The sequence below is a fragment of the Piliocolobus tephrosceles genome, chromosome 8 (assembly GCF_002776525.5).
Source record: "Piliocolobus tephrosceles isolate RC106 chromosome 8, ASM277652v3, whole genome shotgun sequence".
Taxonomy (NCBI): domain Eukaryota; kingdom Metazoa; phylum Chordata; class Mammalia; order Primates; family Cercopithecidae; genus Piliocolobus; species Piliocolobus tephrosceles.
Window position 1 is genome coordinate 25,531,110 of NC_045441.1, and position 27,859 is coordinate 25,558,968.

Consider the following 27,859-nt stretch of genomic DNA (forward strand, 5'->3'; position numbering starts at 1 on the left):
TTTAATCATACAAAAATTTGCCAAGTTGATAGGCCAAAAACGTGTATCATTTTAATGTGTATTTCTTCAAGTTTTTTTGATGGTATTTTTTTCAATTACTCCCCGGTCAGTTATATTGATATTTTGTTAATTGCCTGTTTATTTCCTTTTCACATTTTTCATCGAATCATTCATTTTTTTCTTATTTATTATTGAATTAATTTAATTTTCTTTATCTTTTTCAAACTCTTCTGTTGATAGAGAAGTCACACATTTTGTTTCTAATATTTTCAATAGTTATTCCCCAATTTTAACATGTAGAGTTGATTTAAAGTCTAAAGATTATCAGTATCTCTAAGCTTCTGAAAACTGAAAGGAGGTTAAAGTAGTTTAGGTTACGTTATAGACTTTCATGGTACGTTACATTCTTCTGTATTTTAATCCCACATAGTTTTAAGACACCTTAAATTAGTTATTATTAGTTAAAATGTGTGTTAAAACTTAATGCACCTTAAATTAGTTATTATCATTGTGTCGTTTACACAGCTATTTCTGGTTTAGATTTGCTTTCAAAATCATCCTTCTTTCTCTTACTCTTAGAGATCATCTGTGAGTGACAAATTCCCTTTAACCTTATTGGAAATGTCTTTATTTTGTTTCCATTCTTGAGTGACAGTTTAACTGGGAATACAATTCTACTTAAAATTATCTTCTCTCATGCTATGAAAACATATCATCAGCCCTCCATTCCAGAGCTTCTCTATGGGTGCTGCAGCATATACCTCTCTCCTCATTGCAATGCACTGCTGACTGGGCACTGGTATGCAGAAGAATTGATGGTCTTGTTGTCAGGGCGTACAGGGCAGGGCTTGGGCTGTGGCCCTTCCTGGTGAGCAGCTTTATCTGGCTTACCCTCGTGTGTTGTGCAGGCATCATAACTTTCAATGTACGCTGTGACATAAAAATACTCAGGCAAACATAGAGCCAAATCATGAGTGAACTCCCATTCACAATTGCTACAAAGAGAATAAAATACCTAGGAATACAACTTACAAGGGATGTGAAGGACCTCTTCAAGGAACACTACAAACCACTGCTCAAGGAAATACAAGAGGAAACAAATGGAAAAACATTCCATGCTCATGGATAGGAAGAATCAATATCATGAAAATGGCCATACTGCCCAAAGTGATTTATAGATTCAATGCTATCCCCATCAAGCTACCATTGACTTTCTTCACAGAATTAGAAAAAACTACTTTAAATTTCATATGAAACCAAAAAAGAGCCCGTATAGCCAAGACAATCCTAAGCAAAAAGAACAATGCTGGAGGCATCACACCACCTGACTTCAAACTATGCTACAAGGCTACAATAACCAAAAGAGCATGGTACTGGTACCAAAACAGATATATAGACCAAGGGAACAATAGAACAGAGGCCTCGGAAATAATGCCACACATCTACAACCATCTGATCTTTGACTGACATGACAACAACAAGCAATGGAGAAAATAAATAATGTTTAATAAATAAATAATTTTGGGAAAACTGGCTAGCCATCTGCAGAAAACTGAAACTGGACCCCTTGCTTACACCTTATACAAAAATTAACTCAAGATGGATTAAATACTTAAGTGTAAGACCTAAAACCATAAAAACCCTAGAAGAAAACCTAGGCAATACAATTCATGACATAGGCATGGGCAAAGACTTCATGACTAAAACACCAAAAGCAATTGCAACAAAAGCCAAAATTGACAAATGGGATCTAACTAAACTAAAGAGCTTCTGCACAGCAAAAGAAACTGTCATCAGAGTGAAGAAGCAACTTACATAATGGGAGAAAATTTTTGCAGTCTATCCGTTAGACAAAGGGCTAATATCCAGAATCTACAAAGAACTTAAACAAATTTACAAGAAGAAACAACTCCATCAAAAAGTGGGAGAAGGATATGAATGGACACTTCTCAAAAGAAGACATTTATGTGGCCAAGAAACATGAAAAAAAGCTCATCATCACTGGTCATTAGAGAAATGCAAATCAAAACCACCATGCTAAATACCATCTCATGCCAGTGAGAATGGTGATCATTAAAAAGTCAGGAAACAACAGATGCTGGAGAGCATGTGGAGAAATGGGAATGCTTTTACACAGTTGGTGGGAGTGTAAATTAGTTCAACCATTGTGGAAGACAGTGTAGCAATTCCTCAAGGATCTAGAACCAGAAAAAGCATTTGACCCAGCAATCCCATTACTGGGTATATACCCAAAGGATTATAAATCATTCTACTATAAAGACAGATGCACACGTATGTTTATTGCAGCACTGTTCACAATAGCAAAGACTTGGAACCAACCAAAGTGTGCATAAATGATAGACTGGATAAAGAAAATGTGGCATATATACACCATGGAATACTATGCAGCCATAAGAAAGAATGTGTTTGTGTCCTTTGCAAGGACGTGGTTGAAGCTGGAAAGAATAATTCTCAGCAAACTAACACAGGAACAGAAAATCAAACACCACGTTCTCAATAATAAGTGGGAGTTGAACTATGAGAACACATGGACACAGGGAGGGGAACATTACACACTAGGGCCTGTCAGGGGGGTGGGGAGCTAGGGGAGGCATAGCATTAGGAGAAATACCTAATGTATATGATGAGTTGATGGGTGCAGCAAACCACCATGGCACGTGTATACCTACGTCACAAACCTGCACATTCTGCACATGTATCCCAGAACTTAAAGTATATTAAAAAAAAAAATTACTCAGAGCCCTCTTCCATTGTTGCTACTGAAGGAGCAATACCTGTTAGTCTAACACTTCCTGTGAAGGTGATCGTCTTTCTCTCTAGGTATTTCACATTTTCTCTGTCTTCGGTGTTTTTCAGTGTCATTGTGATTTTTATCAATGCATATTTATTTATCTTGCTTGGGAGTTTTTATATTTCCAAATCTAAGGATTTGTTTTACTGGCAAATCTTCAGCCACTATTCCTTGAAATACTGCATTTCCACCAATTGCTCTTCTTTCCTTTTGGAACTTCTGTTAGAGTTCTCACCTTCAAGCTGCCTAACAGTCAATTTTTTTTCTCAATTCTTTGCACTGCCTTTTGGGTAATTTTCTCAGCTGTGTTTTTCAGCTCATTAATTCTCTCTTCAGTTGTGTCTAACCTGTATTTAACATAACACTGAGTTCATTTTTTCCAATGACTATATTTTTCATGTCTTATTGCTTTTGTCATCTCTTTATTCTTCTGGGGATTTCAATTCTATTTAAAATATGTTTAACTTAGGCCAGACATGGTGGCTCACACCTGTACTCCCAGCACTTTGGGAGGCCTAGGTGGGCACTTTATTTGATTTTCATGTTTTTATTCTATTATGTCAAGTTTTGGGGTGTCTAATCTTACTCTTACTCATTATAGATTGTGAGTCTTTTTTCTCCCACAGTCTAGTCAGAGAAGATTTCATGTTAGCTTCCTATGCCAATGGTTAGGGTTCCCCCACCATCTAACTTGCAAATGAGGGTGTAGCCCTCTTAAGATCCTGGGTTTTGTGGGAAGACATCAGTTCTCTTCCTCATTAATATGCAAATGAGGTCTGTTCTCTAAATCCCCACCTGGACACTAGAACTTACACCTCTCTCAAGACAACTACCACCCTGGGGAGGCCACAGCCTCAGCCACAAGTTTAGTGCTTTGGATTTCATTTCTTTCCTTTTCACTGACACCTGTGGATTTCCCTTTTTGTAATAGAAGATCAGAGAAATCATCTAAAATGATCTTTATTGTTTTAAAAGTTTAGTCACATTTGAAATAATTGTTTTTGGGGGAGGATGTTTTGGATATTGCTATGAAACCTTTATACTTACATTCTGTCTCATGGTGTAAAGATTTTCTTTGTGGCCATCTATATGAGGAACATTTCCAAAGATACATTATGTATATTTTTTGTAGACTATGTATATCCAAACATCTTTATTTTTTATTTCTTTTCTCTTTTTCTTTCTTTTTTTTTTTTTTTTTTTTTTTTTTTTTGGTCACGGGGTTTCACTCTGTTGCCCAGGCTGGAGTGCAGTCACTCGATCATGGTTCACTGCAGGCTTGAACTTCTGGGTTCAAGCAATCCTCCCGCCTCAGCTAAGTAGCTAAGACTACAGGCATGCACCACCATGTCTGGCTTTTTAAGGTTTTTGTAGAGAAGGGATCCAAATATCTTTCAAATTCAGTTAATCATATATATGCCATTATTTGAAGTCTCTACCTAAGGAATGGTGCTCATCACTTCTCTTCTATATATAATAGTATTGGTTTATATATTTCAAGGTGATTTTATTTAGCATGTAGATATTCTTGATGAATAAAATATTCTATTTTATTTAGCACACAGACAGAGACATGAAAAAAATATCAACGTAAAAGAGTACAGAGGGTCTGCAGCTTACAATGGTTCACCTAGATTTTTCGACTTTGTGATAGTGTGAAACTGTTGCAATTTGGATGTACTTCAAATTTTGAATTTTGATCTTCTCCTGGGATTGCCATATGCAGTATATGAGATACTCAACACTTTCTTAAAAAATAGGCTTTGTGTTATCTGATTTTGCCCAGTAGGCTAATGTGTTTTCAGCATATTTAAGGTAGGCTAGGCTAAGCTCAGATGTTCAGTAGGTAGGTATATTAAATGCATTTTCGACTTAAGATATTTGCAACTTACAAAAGGTTTATTGGGATGTAACTCTGTTGCGAGTTGAAGACCATCTGTATTATAAAATAACTTTCTTTTTTGTATCTTTGCATTTTCAATTTTACTTTGCCTGATGTTTATTTGCTCTTTCCCCACCACCTCCTCTCCCAACTCATTGCACTGGGACTTTGCATTTGCTGGTATTTCTTGGTCAACTCCATATTTGCAATTATTGTGCGTCATTTTGTCTTAGGCACATATCTTATAACCAGCATTTGTCCAGATTTTGCTTTTTCAGCCAGTCCGAGAAAGATTTGGTCTTATTTCTATTTTTGTATTTATATATCCAACTTTGAAAATACAGTTGACCCTTGATCAACGCAGGTTTGAACTGTGCAAGTCCATTTTTATGAGGATTTCCTTCCGCCTCTATCACTCCTGAGACAGCAAGACCAACCCCTCCTCTTCAGCCTACTCAAAGTGAAGACGATGAGGATGTAGACCTTATTAATGATCCACTTCAACTTAATATTAACAAATAGCAAATATATTTTATCTTATGATTTTAATAGCATTTTCTTCTCTAGTTTTAAGAATACAGTATATGATACATATAATATACAAAATATGTATTGATTGTTTATATTATTGGTAAATCTTCTGATCAAAGGTAGGCTATTAGTAGCTATGGTTTTCGGAAGTCAAAAGTTATACTTGGATTATTTGACTGTGCCGGCAGTTGATACCCCTAACCCCCATGTTGTTCAAGGGCTAACTGTATAGCCTTTTATTTTGCTATCTTTTGCAATAATGATCAAGTTTCATCTCTTCTACAGCACCCTATATATAATCTCTGTTGGATTCCATTTGCTTCCAGTAATTTGATTGATTGAATGATTTATACATCCAGCCTTCTTTGAAAGTGAAGCATTTTTGACACATATTCAGCCTCTAGTCCCACCCTTCCCCGACTCCTCTTTTGTGCTGCTGCCTGTGTGACAGTCGTGATCTTAAAATGCAAATCTGGTCATGCCGTTTACCCAGGTAAAATATGCCAGTGGTTTTTGATCACATAAAGAATATATTTCCAACTTCTTGGCAAGACAGTCAAGATTCTTTACATTTTTTTCCCCATCTTATCTTCTATTCTCTCTCCTATGTTCCTCTCTGTTCTCCAGCCCTGAAACTTTCCTCTTTCTAATGCCTCAAGTGGTTAGGGTATTTTTTTAATATGCGTTTATAGCATACACTCTTACCTCCCCACTGGAATTTATTTTAAATTGTGGTTTTATTGCGTTACCTCCAATCCTTAATTCAAGAAGTATATCAAAATTCTTAAATTTTCCACCCTTCCTTTCTCTTTCTTTCTTTACCATAAAATGGACTGAATTGGTTGAAAAACAGTCCTTCATATCTACAGGTTCTGCATCCTTAGATTTAACCAACTGAGACTGAAAATATTTGGGGAAACAAACAATAGAAAACATAATACGAACTCTAAATTTTGAAAATGATAAGAGTATAAGCTATTTACATCACATTGACATTGTATTAGGTATTATAAACAATCTAGAGATGATATAAAATATATAGAAGGATGTGCATAGGTTATATGCAAATATGATGCCATTTTATATAAGGGACTTGAGCATCCTGGGTTTCGGTATCCATAGGCTCCTGGAACCAATCCCCCATGGATCTTGAGGGATTGATCGCATATCATGTAGTTAAGCTATGCTAAAGATCCCTCCCTCAAACCACCGTGGATAACAGAGGAAAGGAAGGAAAGGGAAGGGACGGGGAGGGTAGGGGATTTCCTTTTTGAGCAGTGACAGTTTTCAGCCACCTCACGTATAATCCTCACAAGTAATAACATAACCATTATAAATGAGTAACAGGCACACAGTAAATGACTTGCCTCAAATTATCTGTTTGGAGAAGTTCACCAAATGCACACTATCTCATTATTTCATCTCATTACTGTTCCTCCTCTCTTCCTGATTTTTGCTCACAGCCCTAACTCTTACCTATTCTAGGAGCTCAGGAGTCCTCTGCACTCTTCTGTCTCTCTCACCCCCATGCTAATGAGGTCTTCGCTTCTCTTTAATAACTTTACCCTCCTCCCCATTTCTATTGCTACTACTAAAGTCTAGGCTCAAATAATGCTGGCTTGGGATTATTTCAAAAATCTCCTTGCTAATATTTCTGCTTCCAGTTTTCTCCCATTTCAAGTTTGCCCCCACAAGGCTGTTTTGTATCTGGGATATTTCTGAATGGCAAATCTGACATCACACCTCTTAACGCACTCTCTTTTGCCCTCAAGTAAACGTCCTTGCCAATTCTGTCAGGATTTTCAGGATTTGTGCTTTTCTTCCTCTGCCGTGTTATCACCCTTTGCTCTCTCATAAGCATCCTGCACAGCAGCCACATTGAATGACCTACAGATTCTTGAGTCGTTCCACATCAGCCTGCCTCCATGCTTTGTTTACACTTTGCTCTACTTAGGTTTCTCTCTTACATGGTGAACATCCCTTTTTCAAGATCTTACTCAAGTTTCTACTCCTCTCTTGCTTTCCCTTATACCATTTTGGAAAGTGTTGGTCACAACCTCCTTTCTACTATTCTACCTTGTACCTATTTATATAATGCCATTTATCACACTGTGCTGCAACTTTTCGGTTTTATATTTGACTAAGTTGCTTGTCATTTCCCTGACTTGATAAATTTTGTTCTCATTTTTACAAATGTTAATTTTACAAATTTTGTTCTTGTTGAGTTCCTAGGGCCTATCTCTAAGCACACTTTTGATTATTGAATGGGTATTTCATTCCCCTTAAAATGAAAAGTTTGTGTTAATTGTATTTTCATAATTAAAACAAAATGGATGAAAGGTATGCATGTCACTGGGGACACCCATTGCTTTGTTCACTGTAAAAGCAGGTGGACAGGACATGGTGTAGTTGATAACTGAAGGATGGCTTAGAATGGACTTGCAAATAGACTCAGGAAATATTCAACCTTGCACTTTTTCTTTTGCAATTACTATTAGCTTTCCCTGCCCTTAAATGTTGTCACAGAGGTTTAAGCGGCCAATTCATTCTCCTTCCGCCTATGTGTTCTGAACAAGAATAAGATAGGAATTTAAACATCAGCAGATTCAAATTATCAGTTTTATTTTGAGCAAGGCGAATGGGAGAACGCAACTTGGACTTCATGACATCAGTCTTCCTACTTTACTTCTGCCTTGGATTTGGCTGAATTGCCCAGGCTTAGGAAACTGCAGGCAACAGGAGATGAGTTGGAGGCGGTAGGCTTATTGCATGGGAAAAAAAGCCTTGGGCAGCCTGGGGAGAAGGTGAGGTGGCCAAATATGGGCAACAATCCTTCCCCACATGGTCACAAAATGAAGGGAAACAGATGGCATGCTCTTCAGATCTCACAGGTCCAAAGGATGGTCTAGGGAGGAGCTGGAGAATGCTGCCTTTTATAGTCCTGAAAAGGTTTCTTTCTATTAAATGCACCAAAGCCGGAGTGCCAGAAGAGAGAGGGGCTGGATCTTCCCAGCCAAGGTCACAGGACAGATCCATTTCTTAAACCCAGAGTCTCAGGACCTCAGAGATCCTGGTCCAGAAAATTCCCTTTTTCATGGATTGGATCTTGTAACCCATAAGTAAAAAATAATATGACTTTGTTTGCTTTCTTTGACCTAACAGTTACTGTTTTATCATGATGATGGGTAGACTAATAAATGCTCTCGACAGCAGGTACATGTTAATAACATCGAAGCTTAATGATCAATGAATCAACAGCTCAACACTCAGGTGTGAGTGCTCTGATGGGAAGAAGGAACCCCTGTGAATGGCTTTGGAATGCAAAGGACTTTTTTTCCTGCAATGCATGCAGTGCTCTGGACCATATCATCTCAACCCAGGTCAATCTGTAATTGCACATCCTGATGACGGTAAAGAGCAATGACCTGGATGCTTCCACAGCTTGTGCTGTGAGGCCAGAGTGGCTTGTGCTGCACCACGCTTAATACTGCACCTTGGACCCTTCTGACATCCCTCCCAGGGCTGGAAGTTTACAATCCTGATAATGCCTCCAGTGGAAATGACCTAAGAAACATCCTTTGCTGGGCTCTGACCCATGATTAATCCACAGTTAGATTTATTTAGTTCTGGCTTAATTTATTTCAGGTCTGTCGGTTTGCATTCTTTTCACTGCTAAATGTGCTTCCTCAAAGTTGTGATGTGTTTAATTTGACCCACTCTATAAATTATATCATGGTAAGAAAGAAAAAGAAGAGAAAGTCATGGTCAAGAGACAACAATGTAAAAGGCATAGATATTTTCATACGGTGGGTCTGATTTTCTCAGTGAGTAGAGATGGTCTTCTTAGAAGTAACATTCTCCACTGATGCTCCGAGCCTATGGTGACCTAGCAAAGGTGCAAGGTTTCCCACAGCAGTGTTTTTCAAACCAATGTACATACACATCACCCAATTCAGCGAGTCTGGGACAGAGCTGAAGAGCTGGCATCTCCAACAAGCTCCTAGGTGATGCTGATGACTTAGTAGCAAGAACCTAAGTTACGAAATCAAAACACCAGCTCCCCAAATCATCACAATCCATTTTATTCCACAGCATGTTTAAGGGAATGTTATTTTCAGGAAGATGTTTGGGATTAAAATAATTAAAAAAAACCTGGAAATTCACACATTTATGTATCTCTTCTTTTCATTAAATATATATCTGTTTGGCAAAAAATGTTAGACTCTTTTGTACAAAAACAAAGCAAAAAAAAAAAAAAACAAAAACAAAAACAAAAAAAAACAAACTAACCCAAAACTCTTGCAAATTGTAAATACCAGTAATAATTACAATGATGTAAACTTGGATGTCTGACAGTTTGACCATCCTGTGGAACTCATGTTGCAGCAGGACCTCCCAGGAGAAGGTAACACCAAACCCTTGGATAGCAACAGCCCGTCCTAGAGGCATTTAGGTTTAGTCTATTAGAGATGGAGCGAGACTACTGATTTCACCATTTGTGCTTTCAGCTAAAAGGCTGGGAGTGTGGGTGGAAATGAAGAAGGCAGTTCTGGCCTGGGGCAGGGAGAAGAAACCCTAGACTAGCTGGTGAGGAGGGAAGATTTGTCACGATCACAGTGCAGACGCAAAGTGGGCGTGGGACCTGTGGACTGTTTGGGAAACTGATGCTAGGGAGGATCATGAGGAGGCTGCGGCTGCTGCTCTTGGGACCAAAGAGGAACAGAGCAAGGCAAAAGCAGGGAGGGAGGTGGGAGGAGATTTGAGCGCAGATCTCAATTCAAGTGGAACTGGTGGTACGAGATGATTCTAGAGAGAGGGGAAAGGAGGATGTGGGGTTTGGTCTTCTTATCAAATAGCTGGGCCATTTCCTCCAGACAGGGGCCTTGGGGCACTCCCCTTGGTCTGGTGGGCAAGTTTTGGGGCAGTCTGGGGCTGCTGGCTTTCCTGCCACAGGGAAGGAAGGGCATGCCTGTGGGGGGCGAAGATGGAAGGGCCCTTTGGCCTTCTTACTAGCAGTGGGCTTTGCTCTTGTCCCACCGGTGGACTGCAGCCATGGGAAGTGACCTGAAGCAGTGGAGCCAAGGAACAGAATCAGGGTGGTGAGCAAGATGCCAGCTAGGGGCTGAAAGTTGCCGGGGTTAGAGGTGATGCTGAAGGGAGTGTGGACCCACAGCTTCCCTTTACCAAACGAGGGTTCCAAGGCGTGGGCGTGTTTTCATTCCTCTCTCCTGTTAGCTAGGTGTTCCAGTTTTGGAAGGGGCGTGTCTGGGCCCGGCCACTTCAGTTACAGTCATAGACGAAGTCATAGTTGCTGGGCTCCTTGGGAATCGGCGGAGGTGCATCAGGGATCTGGATGTTTTCCAGGTCCAGTAGGCGGAGCTTGATTTCCATGCTGAGCAGGGTGTCCAGGTCATTCCGCGTCAGGTCGCTCATCATGTCCTTCCCGAGTAGCGCATTCAGTCCATCCGTCCAGATACAGTACTGGCAGGAAGGGAGGCAACAGTGATCATTACTTGTGGCAATTACAGAAGTATTAATAGTAAAAACAGCTAACAGTGAATACTCATCACTCAGTGGGCTCTGCGCTAAGTGCTCTGCCTACTTCATCATTTCATATTCACAACATCTCAATATAAAGTCGATACTTCTGTTATCATCTCTGTTTTATAGGTGAAGGAACTGAGGTACGGAGAAGTTAAGTGACTCAGTATTACATAGACTGGGTGGGATTTGAACCCAGGCACTCTGACTCCAGTGCCTATGCTCTTCTCTGCAAAGAATGGCTCTCCATAACAGCTGAGGATTGGAGTTCTCCATGACTTGCAATGTAACACCTATGTGGTTGTCTATGACTTTTAGGTATTGGTGGAATCTACCAAACAGTCCTGGACTCGACATCAGGTGAAGCTGGCTTCTTTCTTACTCCAGTCATGGCTCCTAGTCTAGTAGCTCATCTCAGCCTATCTTGTCTGACTCCTAGCATTCACAATGACAGCCCTGTCCCACCCTGGAGCCAATGGCCAACAGTTGTCCCACCTTGGTGCTTCTCAGCTAAAGGGCTAGGAAATAGCCTTCTGCTGCCCAGTGTCTGGCAGCCAAAATAGTTAAAATTATTGGGCAATCTTAATGGGAGGAGGGTTGGCTGCCTGTCTGGGGACCTCTTTAGCCTTTGTCTCCAGTTCCTGAGGTTTCTTTTCACCAGGTCTCTGGGGCCTGATCCCTGGGGACATTATCTGTTTTGGAAAGACCTTCAGAGTCCCCAACTAAGAGCCTGATTCTTCTCCTCTCATAGCCTTTTGTCTCTCCAGGAGACTATGATCTCTATGAGGGAGAAGGAGGAACTGTGCCTTGTCTGAGGACCTGCTTTTCTCTTGTTAGCTTCCCTCCCAGAGGCTGGAGTTCTGTACTGAACTGGACAGAGAACCATGACACCTGGTGAAAGAGGCACCCTTGCTGCATCTCAGAAAGCTGCTTGGCGTTCTGGATGCTGGGGTCCACTCACACACTGGAGTTAGGTTTCTAACAGTCCTGTATAGAATTCTATAACAGCAATTGTTCTCCTATTTTGTTCAAGTGATCTTCCTTCTACCATGCACTTCAGATTCCCAACTTTTCTGCCTCACTAGGTCAAGTGGCAATTCCAGACCCTCCTTAACCTACTTTGGCACTGTGGTTATCTGGACTGTATTCCATGGTAGCAGATCTCAACATAAAAGTACCCAAAGTATACAGAAAAACACTATATAAATCTCCAGTCACCATGATGTGATAGAAATCTTCCGTGATGCACATTGGGGGTCCTATTTTTTAAACTGAGGAGGTGCACAATGGGTGTATTCTGAGATCCGTGTTTGAGGAGGGCAGCGTTGATTTGGAGGGCTTTCGTTCTACCGTGGTTAGGTGATCTCAGCCAAAGCATTTAACCCATTGAAACATCAATTTCGTGTTAAGGGATTTCTGGAAGAATTCGTGTCCTCACGATCTGATTCTGAACATGTCTAAACCATCCATTTCTGCAGTGCATTTCTTTTTAGAAACAACAGGCACAGAAAATTTTATTTGAAAGTACATCGACCAATAAATAAAAACCCTGTAGTATTGATACTGAATTTGAGTTGGAACTATTAGTATCAATTCATTATGTAGTTTATCTTAAAAAAAAAAAAACCCTCCTAGCTCTGTCCCCAAAAAGGGCTAAAAAATAAAATAATGACCAACCAAGAACCATTGCACCATGGTGTGCAATGACCATAAACACACCTCATGCTTAGATTCTGGTCACTAAATATCATTTCCCACTACAAGTAATAAAGGCTCCACAGAGAAAAGGCAGGAAACAAAGATAAACCTGGAGCACCCCATCATACCAGAATGCCAGAAAGCTGTCAAAGACATAAGGGCTCCTCCCAATAGGACTCAGAGGCCGGCCCAATGGTGTTCCTATTTATTCCAGACCAGATAACTTAGAAACTAATAATGACAGTAACTGCAACAGATTGAGACATAATTCTGTTTAAATGCATGATTTCCTACTTAACCCCTGCCCCCAAATGCCTCATTGCTCTTCTTTGAAAGATACTATTTTGAAAACTGGTAAAGAGAATCAAGTATTTATCCTGCCTGCCATATGTAAATTGTACAACTTTAGGATAACCAAATAGTTGATGAGGCCAGTTTCTCTCTATCCCTTTAATAAATAAAGAAGGAATTATAAAATTAGGATATCAACCTTTTGCAACCTCTACTGGTTCCAAGGATCCAGACAACAATCATCAGTGCCTGCTAATATCCAAGAAAGGGGAGCAAGAAGTCACCATGAAAGTACAAACACCACTGCTGCTGCTTAGAAAGGGAGCCTGAATTTGATTAATCCTTTAACTACAATTCATAGGACATACAGGGGACAGATTAATATATGAACTGCATTGCAGGTTGTGGTGAGAACAATACCCGCCTTCCAAAGATACCCACATCCTACTCCCTGGATCCTGAGAATATGTCAGGTTCTGTGGAAAAGGGACTTAAGGTTGCTATCCGTTGATCTTAAAATAGAGAGATGATCTTGGATTATCCAAGCAGGCCCAATGTAATCCCAGAGGTCCTTAAAAGTGAGAGAAGGAAACAGAAGAAGAGTCAGAGAAGTGAGAGGTAGAGGGAGACCTGACTATGGAAGAGGAGGCTGAAGTGATGTGATGAAAAGGTCCAACCGGCCATTGCAATGGATGGAGGCCAAAGAGTGCAGGTGGACTCTTGAGTGAAAAAGACAAGGGAAAATTCTTCCCTAGAGCCTCCAGAAAGGAACACAGCCCTGCTGACACCTTGATTTTAGCCCAGGATACTGACATTTGACTTCTGAAGTCCAGAATTGGAAGATAATAAATTTGTGTTCTTTAACACTAAATTTGTGGCAGTTTGTTACAGTAGCAACAGTAAGCTAATACATAAAGTTATAATCAGCACAGTCTAGACTATTAACATTACAGGTTTAATGATCTGTTTTTCCCAATAAATAAATTTCAAGGAAAAAAGGCACATGCTCATGATTGTGAGAGACAGAGAAAGAGAAATCTGTAGATTGAGAGAAACCTAAGAAACATGTCAACCAACTGCAATGCATGGATCTTATTTGCATTCTGACTTGAACAAAGTATGAAAGAAAAAAACACACAAATGAGACAATTAGAGAAATCTAAAAATTGACTGCACATGGTTTAATAAATAAATACCACATTCTTAATTTATTTGTGATCAGGGTATTGCAGTTACTGTTTTTAAATGGAGTCTTTATTATTGGGAGATGCATACAGGAATATTTATACATAAAGTGATATCCAGATTTGCTTCAAAATAATCAGGGGTGGCAGCTGGGTGATGGTGGAAGAGTAGATGGGAGCACAGATGAACCAGATTGGCCATGAGTTGGTGATTGCAGAAGCGGAGTGATGGGCCTGCCAGGAATGTGCGAGCTCAGTGCCTGCTCCTTCTCTTCCTAGCTCCACAGTGTAGGGGTTAAGTGAGGGGCTTCTGGAGTAAGGCTGCCAGTGTTTAAATCCCAGCTCCGTCTCTTACTACTTGTGTGACCCTGAACACGTTTCTTAAGCTCTCTTGCCTCATTTTCCTCTTTTATTAAATGGAGATTCTTTCAGAGTTATATGAGGGTTAACTGGGGTGAAATATACATATAAAGCATTAATGGTGCCTGGCAGAGAGTAAGCCAGGGTCGTTATACTTATAGTTGACCCTTGAACAACATGGGTTTTAACTGTGTGGGTCACTTATACATGGATTTTTTTTTTTTCATTAAAACTTACACCAAATGTGCCTGTCTCTCTGCTTCCCCTTCCACCTCTTCCACCTCTCTAGTCTCTGCCACCCGAGACCTCAAGACCAACCTGTCCTCTTCCTTCTCCTCATCCTACTCAATGTGAAGACAATAAGGATGAAGACCTTTATGATGATTCTCTTCCACTTAATGAATAGTAAACATATTTTCTCTTCCTTATGATTTTCTTAACATTTTCTTTTCCCTAGCTTACCTTATTGTAAGAATACAGTATATAATACACATAACATACAAAATGTGTGTGAATCAACTGCTTATGCTATGGGGAAGTCTTCTTTCTGGTCAACAGTAGGCTATCAACAGTTAAGTTTTTGGGGAGTCAAAAGTTATGGGCAGATTTCCAACTGTGTGGGGGGTCGGTGCCCATAACCCCCATGCTGTTCAAGGGCAACTGTATTAACCTTTCTATTGTTGAGGTATTCAGTTCTGGGAGGTCTCTCCCTGCTCATTTGATAAATGAGAATGTCTGTAATAGAACTTTCTATTGTATGTTGTAATTATGGAAATAAAATGAGGTAATAGAGAGGAAAGTGGTCTGAAGTAATTAAAAGTGTTCACAAGCATATGGCATTTTTCTCTTCATTGTATCTATAAGAAGTGGCAGATATGAATAAAAACCTGGCAGTCCCAGAGCATTTATCTTGATCTGGAATTAATGTACACTGGGGAAAACAGCCTTGCATAGATTTAAATAACATCCAAAGTTCTACTATTTTAAGTAGTTTTGTATACAGCTCTATACATCTTGAATATGGTGGCCTGTGTAGAACCACAATTTTATTTAAAAACAGAAACAGTAGGACACAGTATCTATTTTCAGAAAGATGAAGACAAAGTCTTACCCTTCAGCAAACTAAATGTCAAGTGACACAGAATTATATTTAAGCATCATTCTAAATGCAGGATTTGTGTCTAATCTTTCCTCTCTCTTTGGGATATACAATTTTATTCAAAAGCTTCAAACCAGTGAAAACCAGATACTGAATAACTTCTAAATGAGCTAAATGTCCTAGGGGAAATGGGGAACAAAAATCAGATTCTATTAAAATGTTCTCTTCCTTTCTAAAAGCTGTTTATGCAACCACATGCAAAACAAAAATTTGAATGGTATCATCTAAAAATAAAAGTTTCAAGCATGATGTTGGGTTCCAGTTTATAAAAGAAAGTTAAATCAGCCATAACTGCCACTTTATCTTACAAATGCATTTTCCTAGATTTATGCTAAATATTTTAAATATAGCTGACAGCGTGCTGCAAGAAGAGAAACAAATTATACATATAACAAGATGTCAGAAAGGAATAAAAGCATCTCGAAAATAAAATCCCAACAGCAGAGACAGCCCTAAACCTCTTAAAATAGCTTAAAGAAATTTGGTAGAAAACCTACTTCCTCAGATGTTTTAAAGAAGAGAGACCAGTTTATCTTGGGAAAATCCAGACCAAAAACGAAAAATTCAATGAAAACCAAAGCTGTAACCAGGGCCGCTTCTTTCTCTGGATTAACAACTATGCCTTTGCTGCATTTGAGGCCTTTTACATCCTTTTTCTTTACCAGGCTGCTAAGAAGTTGAATCTGTTGCAAGGGGCAGTTTGTCAAGAGGTTTCCATTCTACTCCAAGTCAGCAAGATGCCCCTTGGTTCGTCATTTTTTTAGACAGGTCTATTTTTCTTAAGCGAAATTTCTTTCTTTCTAATATTTTTCTTGAGAAAATATTACATTCTCTCATAAATTATCCCCCCTGAGACCCTTACCTCATGCTTGTCAGGAGCGATGAAGTTCAGTTGGCAGTTTGAGTCATACAAGATGGAGAAAGCAAGTTCAAGCACCTCCTACAAGAGATGAGAGAAAACAGCACCTTAAGGAAAATCGGCACATTTCATTTTGCCGTTGCAAATGGCTGCACATTGACCATGGAATAGGGCCAGCTTGTCTAGACAAGCAGAGCTGCAATGAGGCTGATGGAAGGAGGAACCATGTTCTTCAAGGTTCACGGCATGATTCCCTCTCTCCAGTCAGGGTGGTCTATGTACCATCTCATTTAATTCACATGCAGCCCATGTAGCAAGTGTTTTCATCCCCTTTATGAGGCGGGGCTTAGAGAAGTTCAATGAGTGTCCAAGGTGACAGCCCCCACCTCCGCCACCAAAACTGTGTTATTCTCCTTTCTTCGCATCTCCCTTCCAGAGAGGCCACAAAAAAACAGTAAACTCCCAATCAACAGCATTAAGGACTGCCCTTCCTTCTATCATCCTAAGACAGACAGAGAGGCCCACAGAGGTATGAATTCCCTAAAATTTGGACGCTACGCCAGCTGTAAGGAGGCTTCTAGGTGAACCCATTATCTTTACATCTGTCCTTTGACCTCTGAGCTACTGTACAGTAAAGGCTACACAAAGCTTAGGTTTTACTCAGCAGAGACTCCAAGGTATAATAGAGAAGCATGGTCTCACTCATTGGTGATCACTTACGGAGTACATGCAATCAGCCAGGCCCCAAAGGTCCAGGGACCAAGTGACATTTTCATTTCATTGCAGATGAATGCCCAATGGCCAAGGCACTCAGTGTCATGTCTAATATGTACATTAAACCACACTTCTCAGACTGTACATGCTGTACCAATACTGGGTAGGACGATCATTCTAGTGGTCTGAGTGGTCAGCAGAAGATGAGAATCATCAGCTCATCTCAGCATCCTGAGGACTCCTAGTCTGGAGGGGAAGGGCCAAGTGTATCCAGACCAACACTCTACACTGTTCCAGCATGGAGGTTCTAGTATGCCTTCCTTCTCTGTGCTTCTATTAGGCACCAGGGATGACCATCCCTCTCCCCTCCTGTGATCTGCGAGCCACACTGCTCAGTAATTGCCCACAAAACATTCTTTCTTAGGGAGCCAGATCTCTTCACATCATTCTCTACCTTGATATCTGTTAGAGAGTTTGTCTTTCACCTGTGACTCACAGCAAAAATGCCCCAGAAAGATAAAAGGCAAAAAGATGAGGTCAGTGCCTACAGATTTCAGAATTTCAGATGGATTAAAGAATTATTCCAAAGTGGCTGCATCCCTGTCCCGACACAGTCCATCATCTAACTATTTCTGGCTCTCATGGAGTTCTCAGTGTCTGGTTCACCTCCAGCTGTCCCTCAATGAGAGGGGGCAGGACTTGTTCTGAGGATAGACCTACCAGCATCTCACATTCAAAAGGTCTCCTCACCTTGACAGAAATAGAAACAAGGGAAGGAAAGAATGCTGAGTCGTGGAATGGGAGCTACTCTGCAAAAATGCTCTCCTCATTTTCTATTCTTCTTCTTTAGGCCCTGACTCAGGCCTACCCAGTAAAGACAATAATGTAAAAAGGAAGTTTGATGAAACAAGCAAACAAAACCAATTTGCCATTAAGTACAGCATCTATTTCCATAACCATCTCTCTTGGGACTTTTAATTTATAAATTAAAAGAGTCACAGACTTATTATTAGTACTATAAATTCATATCATCCTTTTTAAAAAAAAATCAGTATGAAAATACGTATCAAGAACCAGAGATGCTATGCCTGAGATAATTTCAAAAGAAAAATTCAAAAGAAAGCAAAAGCCAAATACTATTATCTGAAAGAACATTATGAGAAACTAACCTCTCCCTCCTTTGGGTAATAAAGATATCATAAATTAGCCACCAAGGGAAATATATTTGGCCAATCATTCAGTAAGATAATTATGGGGAGCCGAAGTTAAGTGGAGAAAAGCATGAGACATGAACACTGTGTACACACTGATCACAATTATGAATAATTCCTACCTATGGACAGAGACTGGAAAGAAATATGGGAAATGAAAATAATTATGGTAAGGTGATAGGTCATAGGTCATTATCTCTTCTTACAACTGTTTTTTCAACAAAATGCTATGCTATAATTTCAAAAATTCATAAAAATTGTTCTCAGATTCGGCATGTTCATTAAAATGACAATTTCTTCATGAATCTTGGAGTCATTTATTAGGCAAACTCTCTGACTCATATTTGAGAGATTGGAGAAAAAGGAGGGAGTGAACTTTGCTTCTGAACAACCAGTCAGGATATTACAGTGGCGTGGGGGCCGTCGGAGGTAAACAGGAAAAGGTAAAGTTCATCCAGGCCCCTTTGGGCTGACCCTGGGTGACAAGTGCCTGACTGCTCAGGGAGATCACGTGGCCGATCACCCCTGGCTGACAAGAGCCGGTGTGAACAGCACCGCAGCCCAGATGTGCTCCCGACAGGATGCTGAAGTCACTCGAGACCGGAGTGTCAGCGTGGTTACTGCTGTGATACCTTCTCTTCTGCAGGGGGATGGAGAAGGAAGGAAACGGAGGGAGCATGCAAACTTTGGGCTTTGCCCTTCTATGACATATACCACTCACGACGTGAATGATCGGAACTGTCATGACCTAGATTCCTGATAAACACAGGCAGGAAATGGGAAATTCGTGAGAATGTCAATTCCCACTTTAATTTCACCATAGCTGCCTGGGAGGGGGTGGAGGGAATTAATTCTCTGAGCTGCATGTCTGTGTTAAAGGGTGCTCTCGCTTATAATGGGTTTGATTGATGTCTCTGGCTTGCTGTTGTTGAGTCACTGGTGAAGGTCAGCTCTTCCGCACTTGGAGCAGCGAGGCTGCAGAGCCGGGAGCAATGGCACCTCTCAGGCTAACACTCCAGAAGCTGCCACCTGTCCACACCGTCCGTGAGGGAGAAGGTGCCAGGTGGTGGAGGAGTAGACTGTCACTGATCTGTGTCCCCCTCAGGGCCTACTTGCCTCCACACACCACAACACTCACTTAGACATTGAATGCTTAGGGGCTTTGCTGCTCATGACTGAAGCTCTTTTATTCCTCTGGTTTTAATGCAGTAAAAAATTACATCTAGAAGCAGCTTCTCTCCATTCTCTGCTGCACTGATGCCTGCTTGCCACCTTGTCATGTGGAGGAAGCCTGAGTTCTAGGGAAAGTGGAGGCAGAGAAAACTGAACATCCTTCCATGCGCTGAGGCCCCTGACCTTTATACTCAACACTCTGGCCCTGGGACAGATGACAAGGCACACTGTGTCAGCGGATGCTCAGGAAAATGGTTCCTGGGTTTGGGGACTGCCATCTTCCATGGGTCAAATGCGGAACTGACTGATGACAAGAGTAGAGTTCTATGCAACATATTTTCAGTGTGCAGTGTTGGCTGTCAATCCTTATGTTGTTTGAGGGTAACTCACCACATTTGGCCATTTTGCTAGCATTCACTTAACTATGCTGGTTCTCTATTTATCCAGGTCATCATGAGGGCAAAACCTTTTGATAAAAGACAGTGTGTCTTTTATCACAGTGGCACGTGTGTGGGTGTTAAATTATGGTCACAGAAATAGCAGTAGATTTCAGAGCTATAGTGTATTACTGACCAGATATCTGTGAATTTCAGTTTCTATTTTAGAAGGCAAAAACCACTCATTCATGTAGTACATAACAGAGATTATCTTCTTCAGGTAGTTATAACTCTCCAGCCCCCATCTATCTTAGCAGCATAACTGGCCAAGAGTTCTCCAACCCATATTCTTCTCCTCGTCCCCATCCATCCTATACTCTGAATTCAGTGTTTTCCAATTAGAGGATGCTGTTCACATGAGCAAAGGCACTTGTGCCTTTTCAGACTGTTTCCTCCTCTTGGAAAGTCTTCTCCTCACTTCTCTGCCTGGCCAATTCCTTTTCAAAAGCTAGATCAGATGCCATTTCCGGCATCAGCCTTTCTCAATTCTTCCAGGCTCCCTCTGTGTTTAATTTTTTTTGGCATAAACATATTGAATTGTAATTGCATATTTAAATATAAATCTTATCTACTGGACACCTAGGGCCAGAGGCCAGGTCATATTTATCTTTGGATTCCTGGCGCCTAGGACAAAGGAGATGCTCAATACATTGCTGAATGAATGAATGAGTGGATGATGAATGAAGTAAATGTGAATAAAGGGCTTTCTGGCTAAGACCAGGATTTTCAAACTGATGCAAGGACATCAGCTTCAGTACAATATGCTTCTTATTTCAGGTTTAAGCACCATAGTGGAAAAACAAATGCTTAATTCTGGCAAATAGGAAGATGGAAGCTTCTCATACACCAAATACACTCCTATCTGAATCAATGAATCTTCATTCTGGTGGTTTCATGTTGACTGTTGAACTAAAAGCCCCAAATCCAGTCAAACAAGTACCAAGAATGCCCACCTTAAAGCACACAGCCACAAACCAGCTTACTTTTATAGAGTTTGAATTTAGAATACTTAATCCTTGTAAATCTAAACCTTCCAACTGAATTTTCCATCTACTCATGGCAATTCTTTTCAAGTCTCAATGAGAAATTTTCTGATCCCTGTGTGAAGAACCCAGCATTCCCTGTCTCCATAAAAATGTGCCTGCTGCACTGACCTCTGTTAAACATAGTAGACTCTAAGCTCCAGAAAGACAGGACCCCAGCTACCCCATTTACATCCTATGCTATTTCAGGCACTCCCATGCTGACTGACTGGATGATTGACTACATGAACAAATGCCTCTGCAGCAGACACCCCAAGGGAAAGGACCAATTTTCTTCTTTCTGTTCTCAGGGCCCTGCTGGGAACATCAGCAGAGACTGAGTGGGTGAGAGGATGATCAGTTACCAACACTCTGCCATTAACGAAGTATCTCCTTTACTGATGCCAGTGTCTCAGTTTGCCTTGCTCGGTCATTAAGTTAACCATGGCTCTCATGGCACAAAATGTCAAAAGCTGTTCCACAGCTGGAAACACTGTCCAAAGAGCCAGCAATTTGCCTTGGTTATCGTCCATCCACGGTGCACTGACAGACCTCTTATGAACACATTTTGGTCGATTCTCCTTTTAGGCTGCAGGTCCCCCTTTCCTACCCAGAAATCCCAGAGGTAGACAGGAGGACACCCTCTGGAGTACGGGGAAAGAAGTGTGGGTTGGGGGGTTCAGCAGGTAAAACTGTGGCTTTCCTTCTGCCTTTTGATATTTTTGCTTGATGACATGCTATATATGAACGCTACTAACATTGCAAGACAAGTAAATTCCATATATTTGCCAATTAAAGGGCCAGGCTGCTTGAAATTCTGCTAGTATCATCCCTCACGTCAGACTGGAAGGGCCCAGGGTAGCTAGAAATATGGGCCAATGAGTCCCAGGAACTAGCCTCTATTTGCAGTCTTATCTGTTTACAGTAGCATACTCCATCCATCCATCATCCTCCAGCTGTCCATCCATCATCCATCTATCCATCATCATCCATCCTATGTTTCATGAGTCTCATGACAATACGTGAAAAATAAAGGTTGCAAAACATCATTTACTCAGTTTTACTTTTTTAGTCTCCTTTAAGTAGAGAGGAGTCTGATACAAGAAGGCCAAATATACTACCTCATATGTTCAAATGAAATCATCTCCACATCTGTTATATTGGTGACTCTCATTTTTATCTTGGTTGGCCAGGCTAAAAGTTTATCAATTGTATTCATCTTTTCAAAGTACCAGTTTTTGGTTTTGATTTTCTCTACTGATTTCAGTTTCACTGATTTCTACTCTAAATTTTATTATTATTTTTCTTCTGCTTGCTTTAAGTTTAAATTGCTCTCCTTTCTTAGTGTCCTAAGGTGGAAGCTTTATTGATTTTAGTTATTTCTTCTTTTCTAATGTAGTCATTCAATGCTATAAATTTCCCTCTAAGCACTGCCTTCACTGCATCCCACACATTTTGGTAAACTGGATTTTCATTTTATTTAGTTTGAAACATTGTGCAATTTCTCTTGGGAATTCTTCCTGGAACTGTGGGTTATTTAGAAGTGTGTTGTTAAATTTCCAAATATTTGGGGAATTTTCCAGCTGTCTTTCTGCTACTGATTTCTAGTTTAATTCCACTGTGATCTGAGAACATACTTTGTATAACTACTATTCTTTAAATTTTTTAAGACATGTTTTACAATCCAAAATGTGGTCTATCTTGGTGAATGTTTCCTTTGAGCTTGTGAAGGATGTGTATTCTGCCATTGCTGAGTGGATTATTCTATTAATATCAATTAGATCAGGCTGATTTATGGTGCTGCTCAGGTCATCAATATTCTTGATTTTCTGCCTGCCTGGTGTATTGATTACTGACCGAGAGATGTTGAAGTCTCCAATATATTAATAGTAATGAATTTGTCTATTTCTCCTTTCTGTTCTATCAGTTTCATAACTCATGTATTTTGATATCTTCATGTTAACTTCAGACATGTTAAGGATTATTATGTCTTCTTGGACATCTGACTTTCCACATTCCATGGTGATGGTTTGCCTTCAACCTCAGTTCTAGAAGATAGGTCCAAGAAAACTTGCTGATTTTCACTTTGTTCTGTTTTTTTTTTTTTTTTTTTTTTTTTTTGAGACGGAGTTTCACTCTTGTTGCCCAGACTGGAGTGCAGTGATGTGATCTCGGCTCACCGCAATCTCCACCTCCCGGGTTCAAGCGATTCTCCTGCCTCAGCCTCCCAAGTAGCTGGGGCTACAGGCGCCTGCCACCACGCCTGGCTACGTTTTTGTATTTTTAGTAGAGACGGGGTTTCACTATGTTGGCCAGGCTGTTGGTCTCGAACTCCTGACCTCGTGATCCGCCCACCTCGGCCTCCTAAAGTGCTGGGATTACAGGAGTAAGCCACCGCGCCTGGCCCACTTCTCCTTTTTCTAAGGATGGGAGCACAACTCTCAAGCTCTTTACATGTTGGGGCTGAAACAGGTGGTCCCTCCACATCTATTTTACATAATTCCCTCTGTCTTTATTTAGCATACTTGAATTCTGGCAGGTTGCTATTTTTCCAGGTACACCCTTCCTGGTCTTCTCTGGGTTGCAGACTCCCAGACCCCTATTATTGCCAATTTCACCACACTGTTTCCAGCTCATCCCCAAGTGTTATGTAAATGTGGGGACCTTCTTGGCTGAAGCAGAACAGCGCTCTCCGAGATTGTGGAGAGAATACCTGACATGGGCAGCATATGGTAATCCTGGCTGGTGTTGAAGAAAGTCTGCCCCACAAGAGGCGAACCATGAAAACTGGAGATTTGCTGCTAAAGCTAAGGATGCTTCTCTAATCTGCTCAGCTATGGAATCTCTGTCTCCCCACAGCATGAAGAAGAGAGAAACGGAAACCCCCGTCGGTGCTGTGTAACAGAGAGGCCACAGATCCTGGCCTCTTGGGCATACCCTGCCATCAGTATGCTTGCCAATCAAATGCGTTACATGACAGTGCTGTGCTAGGCTCAACAAAGTAGGAGTTCCCATGGAGTTGAGGTGAGTTATACTTATAGAACTTAAGAAGGAAAGATCTTACAATCAGCCTCTTCAGCTGCATCCCCTGCCCTCTGCCTTCCTGAACAGTATTTTCACAGCACTTTTGTTTTTCCTTAACTATAGATAGGGCCATCCTGCAAAGAACTAGATTCCCTTTGTCTTATAACAATAGAAATTACAGAGTGGAAACTATTTATTTTAACTCTGCTTGGTAAATACATTGTGTATCATTTTGGTGTCCCTCTTAGACACTGACACTGGAAATAAAGATGCAATCTATTGCTCTATGTGACATTTTTGGTACCAGATTATCTGGGTACTCCAGATAATCTGGATACTTTTGTTCATTAATGGTATAGATCACAAGATTCTAAGAGGCATAAACAAAGAACTGGCTCCCTGATGGCCTCTCCAACGGGCAAAAGAAATTATTCTATCTTTTCAAATAATGTTCCCTCCTGTGCCCTCTGTAATGGAATGATAATGGAATGGGTGGTAAACTACGAGGGGATGGTGAAAGGTATTGCGGTATGAAAGGTATTGCAGGGCTTAATACACACCTCTGGGAAAATTTTCTCCTTCAGTCTGAGTTGGAGATATTTCACAGCCTATTTTCCACAATGCTGAAGGGTATCAGGCCTTTAAAATTTTCTGAGATTCTTTGAGTCAGCTGCTCTCTGCCTGTCCTAGGCTTCTCTGAGAGCCCGGGGAGGATATTAAGAGCATGATTACAGCAGGAGAAAATGAAAGATGTTGGGGTGGAAGTTGGAGAAGGGAGAAATAAACATAAATGAGGGAGGTTAGGAGAGGCCCAGGGAATGGATGGATGAGCAGAGGGGGCTCAAGAGAGGACAAAGTGACAATAGTAAGGGCAATTCTCAGGGTTGGAAGTAGACAGGAAGTGAGAGAATGGAAGAGATCGTGAGCATCAGAAAAGGCATCAGCAAGAGAAAGAATGAGGGTAAGAGATGTAAAAGGAATCAGGACAGGAAACAGGAGAGCTGAGTAAGAGAGGTGTGTCTGACCACATGCACACACACAAACACTGCTATAAAGGAGGGCTGGGCTGGCTGCAGTTGCTGACTGCATTGGGCAAGCAGAGTTATTTGCAATAATCTGGAAATCATACCTTGTTTTGTTTAAGGGCACCTTTCTCTTTCATATGAGGGCAGTCCTTTCCCGTCACCACGGCTTTGATATCTGCCACCGGCACTGCAATTCATAAAAGAAAATGCAAGTAACTACACCATGTGAAAGCTTCGATGTCAATAAAGAAGCAGGACTAAGCACTGGGTCCGCTACTGCGGTTGCCATTCCCAGAAACTACTGCAAAAAGAGAAAAGAAGATTGTGGAAAAGAGAAAGAGAACCCAGGTACTGTCCCAGGACTAGAAACTAAAATATATCTTATATTCTTGTAAAAAGCATCCCTGGGGAGAAAGAGCTTGCTTGTAAGCAGAATTTGGTTCAGTGAAACAAAGACCTATTAAAAAACACCCATCATAGTACTGTTTGAAGTGATGGCATTAGAAGCAGCAGTAGAAATAACAGTGATCGATACTCATACTGATATTACAGAGGGCTCCTGTGTGACAAGAGCAATGCCAAGTGCTTTACATATACCAGTATCTCTTGCTATAGCATTTGCATCTATTTAGTTTCTGAGTTTTTGGATAATGAGAGAAAGCAGCCCTATCTCAAAAAATTTATCCAACTCTAAATAGTTCTGAACTCTCACTCTCCAAAATCTCTTTCGCTGCCATCTCATTAATTCTGTAAAGCAGGTTTTATTATCCCTGTTTTACAGACAACAAAACTAAACTCAATTAAACAAAGGGAGAATTCCTTTCTGATACAGGATTCTGGAAATAATGCAGTTACACAAAATGATGTTATCTTATGTCTTACTCTGGAGTTGGAGGAAGATAAGAAAAGATATGGAAGGGTTTGTGCACTTAAAACTTTTGTTAAGATCAGGTGAAGGAGGCTGGGAACAGTAAGTGGATCATGCCTGTAATTCTAGCACTTTGAGGGGCTAAGGCAGGAGGACTGCTTAAGGCCAGGACTTTGAGACCAGCCTAGGCAACATAGGGAGACCCTGTCTCTACAAAAAATGAAATGAAAATAAAAAAATAAAAACAAAAAGGTCAACTGAAAGAAAGAAGGCAATAGGATGGTTTGGAACCTTAATTTAAAATAATGCAGTCATCTCCCCCTCTCCAATCCCTAACCCTCCAGCCCCATATGGGTTTATGAATCAAGGTATGCACACTGGCTAGTGTGGCTTTACCAAGAATTTGGGATATGGGGGAATGCCAAGTAATCAATTCCTTAGACTCTCTTAATGATGAAGATGATGAGAGATTTCATAGTTGAAGCTCACATCTTTTTATTGGGCAACTGGGTTGTGAAGGTGAGAGATAAGAATAAAATTACAGAATACCTAGAATATTAAAACAATAGACAGGAAGGCCTCAAAAGCTAACATTTTCCAGGTACCCTAAAATTACTAAGAATTTGGTCCATATCTGTTGACACTCCTAGAATATTGAAACAATAGACAAGAAGGCCTCAAATGCTAACATTTTCCAGGTGCCCTAAAATTATTAAGAACTTTGTCCATATCTGTTGACACTCCTAGGCCTCTCTGTAACCCTAAGAAGAGTGGGGTTGTGATGAATCCTCCAGGAATCTCTGTAGGTTCTCCTGCCATATCTCACCACATCTTGCAACCTGATTCTGGACCCTTCTGGTAGACATTACTTGTAGTTATGAATAGCTGTCTCTCCTTTCCTTCTGGACACATAGAAAACTACACTTCCCAGCAACCTTTGCATTCAGGTTACGTGATTAATTTTAGCCAATGAAATGTGAAAGGAAATGCTACTTTTCTGGGTGGAGGCCCTCCATTCTGTCTTCCCCTGCCGCAGAAACTGAAGGAGTGACCTGTTCATCCAGATGGCACAGGAGAGGCTCAGGGAATGGATGGATGAGCAGAGGAGGCTCAGGGAAGACAAGGTGACGATAGTCAGAGGGCAATTCCTAGGGCTGGAAATAAACAGGAAATGAGAGGATGGAAGACATGGTGCACACTGGTCTGTGTTCCTGAGTGACTATATGGAGCAGCCCTTTGCCAACCTGTGTATGTTGTATAACGTGAGTGAGAAGTAACTTTTTGTTGTGTAGGCCATGGAGATTTTGGGGTTGTTTATCCCTGCAGCACATGGTAGCAATATAGCCCCACCTGACTGATCTCAGATCCCTTTTCTGCCTCTTTGCCTGACCCCCTTGGGGTTGGCATCTTCCTGTGGGTGGTCCCAGTGATTCCTGAACCCACCTTTGACCATGAACACTGACTTCAGTTCTCCTCAAATCCATTTTCATAACCAAGAACTGGCCTCCTTTCCCTCAGTAGCTGATCTGGCTGCTTAATCCCTACCCTAGGAAGGGACATTTGGATACTCTGGGAAGTTGGCTAACTTTCCAATGGAAAATCACCATTGAAGTGAATGTGATATAGTCAACAAACTCATTCTAAAAAACGTTCTCAAGATTCAAATAGAGTTTGAGTCACAAGTGCCTTGTAGAAAGTTTTTTTGTTATAATATACAGCATGGTCCATGAACTAGAGAGAGTGTCCACAGTCTACAATTGGTAAGTTAGCCCTTAGCTTTGAAAACCCATTGTATGGAATGTGATAAGAGTAACACCATAGTCTGTCCTGGGGGTGGTCTTCAGAATCTCTAACAGAAAGGCTTCCAAGGAGAAGAGTCACTTTTTCACTAGGTTTTGTGGAAGTACATGTATATTTTTTTATATGCATTGTCCCTTGTCCTAGAGACCAGAAGCTACATCATTCATAGGATTATGACTAAAAGGAAAACAAAAAGTTCTAAAAATACAGTGTAGCTTTTAAAGGTTGCTTTTTGCATAGTTTGTCTCTAGATGCACCAGAAGATCAG

General features: G+C 40.7%; 1 protein-coding gene and 2 long non-coding RNA genes across 6 annotated transcripts in view; 2 read left to right on the forward strand and 1 right to left on the reverse strand.

The window, feature by feature from the left end:
• The window catches only part of LOC111520362, a 105,419-nt gene extending 81,404 nt beyond the window's left edge, over positions 1 to 24,015 (forward strand). The window contains exon 4 of the long non-coding RNA XR_002724652.3: positions 23,734 to 24,015. This is a non-coding gene — a long non-coding RNA (uncharacterized LOC111520362). The remainder of the gene's footprint in view (positions 1 to 23,733) is intronic.
• On the forward strand, positions 4,029 to 9,496 carry LOC111520364. Its single transcript, XR_002724654.2, has 2 exons — positions 4,029 to 5,718; positions 8,436 to 9,496. It is a non-coding gene; the product is annotated as an uncharacterized LOC111520364 (long non-coding RNA).
• Positions 7,831 to 27,859, reverse strand: part of ELMO1 (engulfment and cell motility 1) — a 590,246-nt gene continuing 570,217 nt past the window's right edge. For 2 of the 4 annotated variants that reach the window (XM_023183031.1, XM_023183034.1), the window contains 3 exons: positions 25,028 to 25,110; positions 16,321 to 16,398; positions 7,831 to 10,706 (listed from right to left, as the gene is read on the reverse strand). In XM_023183031.1, the coding sequence (XP_023038799.1) occupies positions 10,506 to 10,706; positions 16,321 to 16,398; positions 25,028 to 25,110 (362 nt within the window). In that variant the 3' untranslated portion in view covers positions 7,831 to 10,505. The remainder of the gene's footprint in view (positions 10,707 to 16,320; positions 16,399 to 25,027; positions 25,111 to 27,859) is intronic. The other 2 variants (XM_023183032.1, XM_023183033.2) reach the window with 1 other exon arrangement.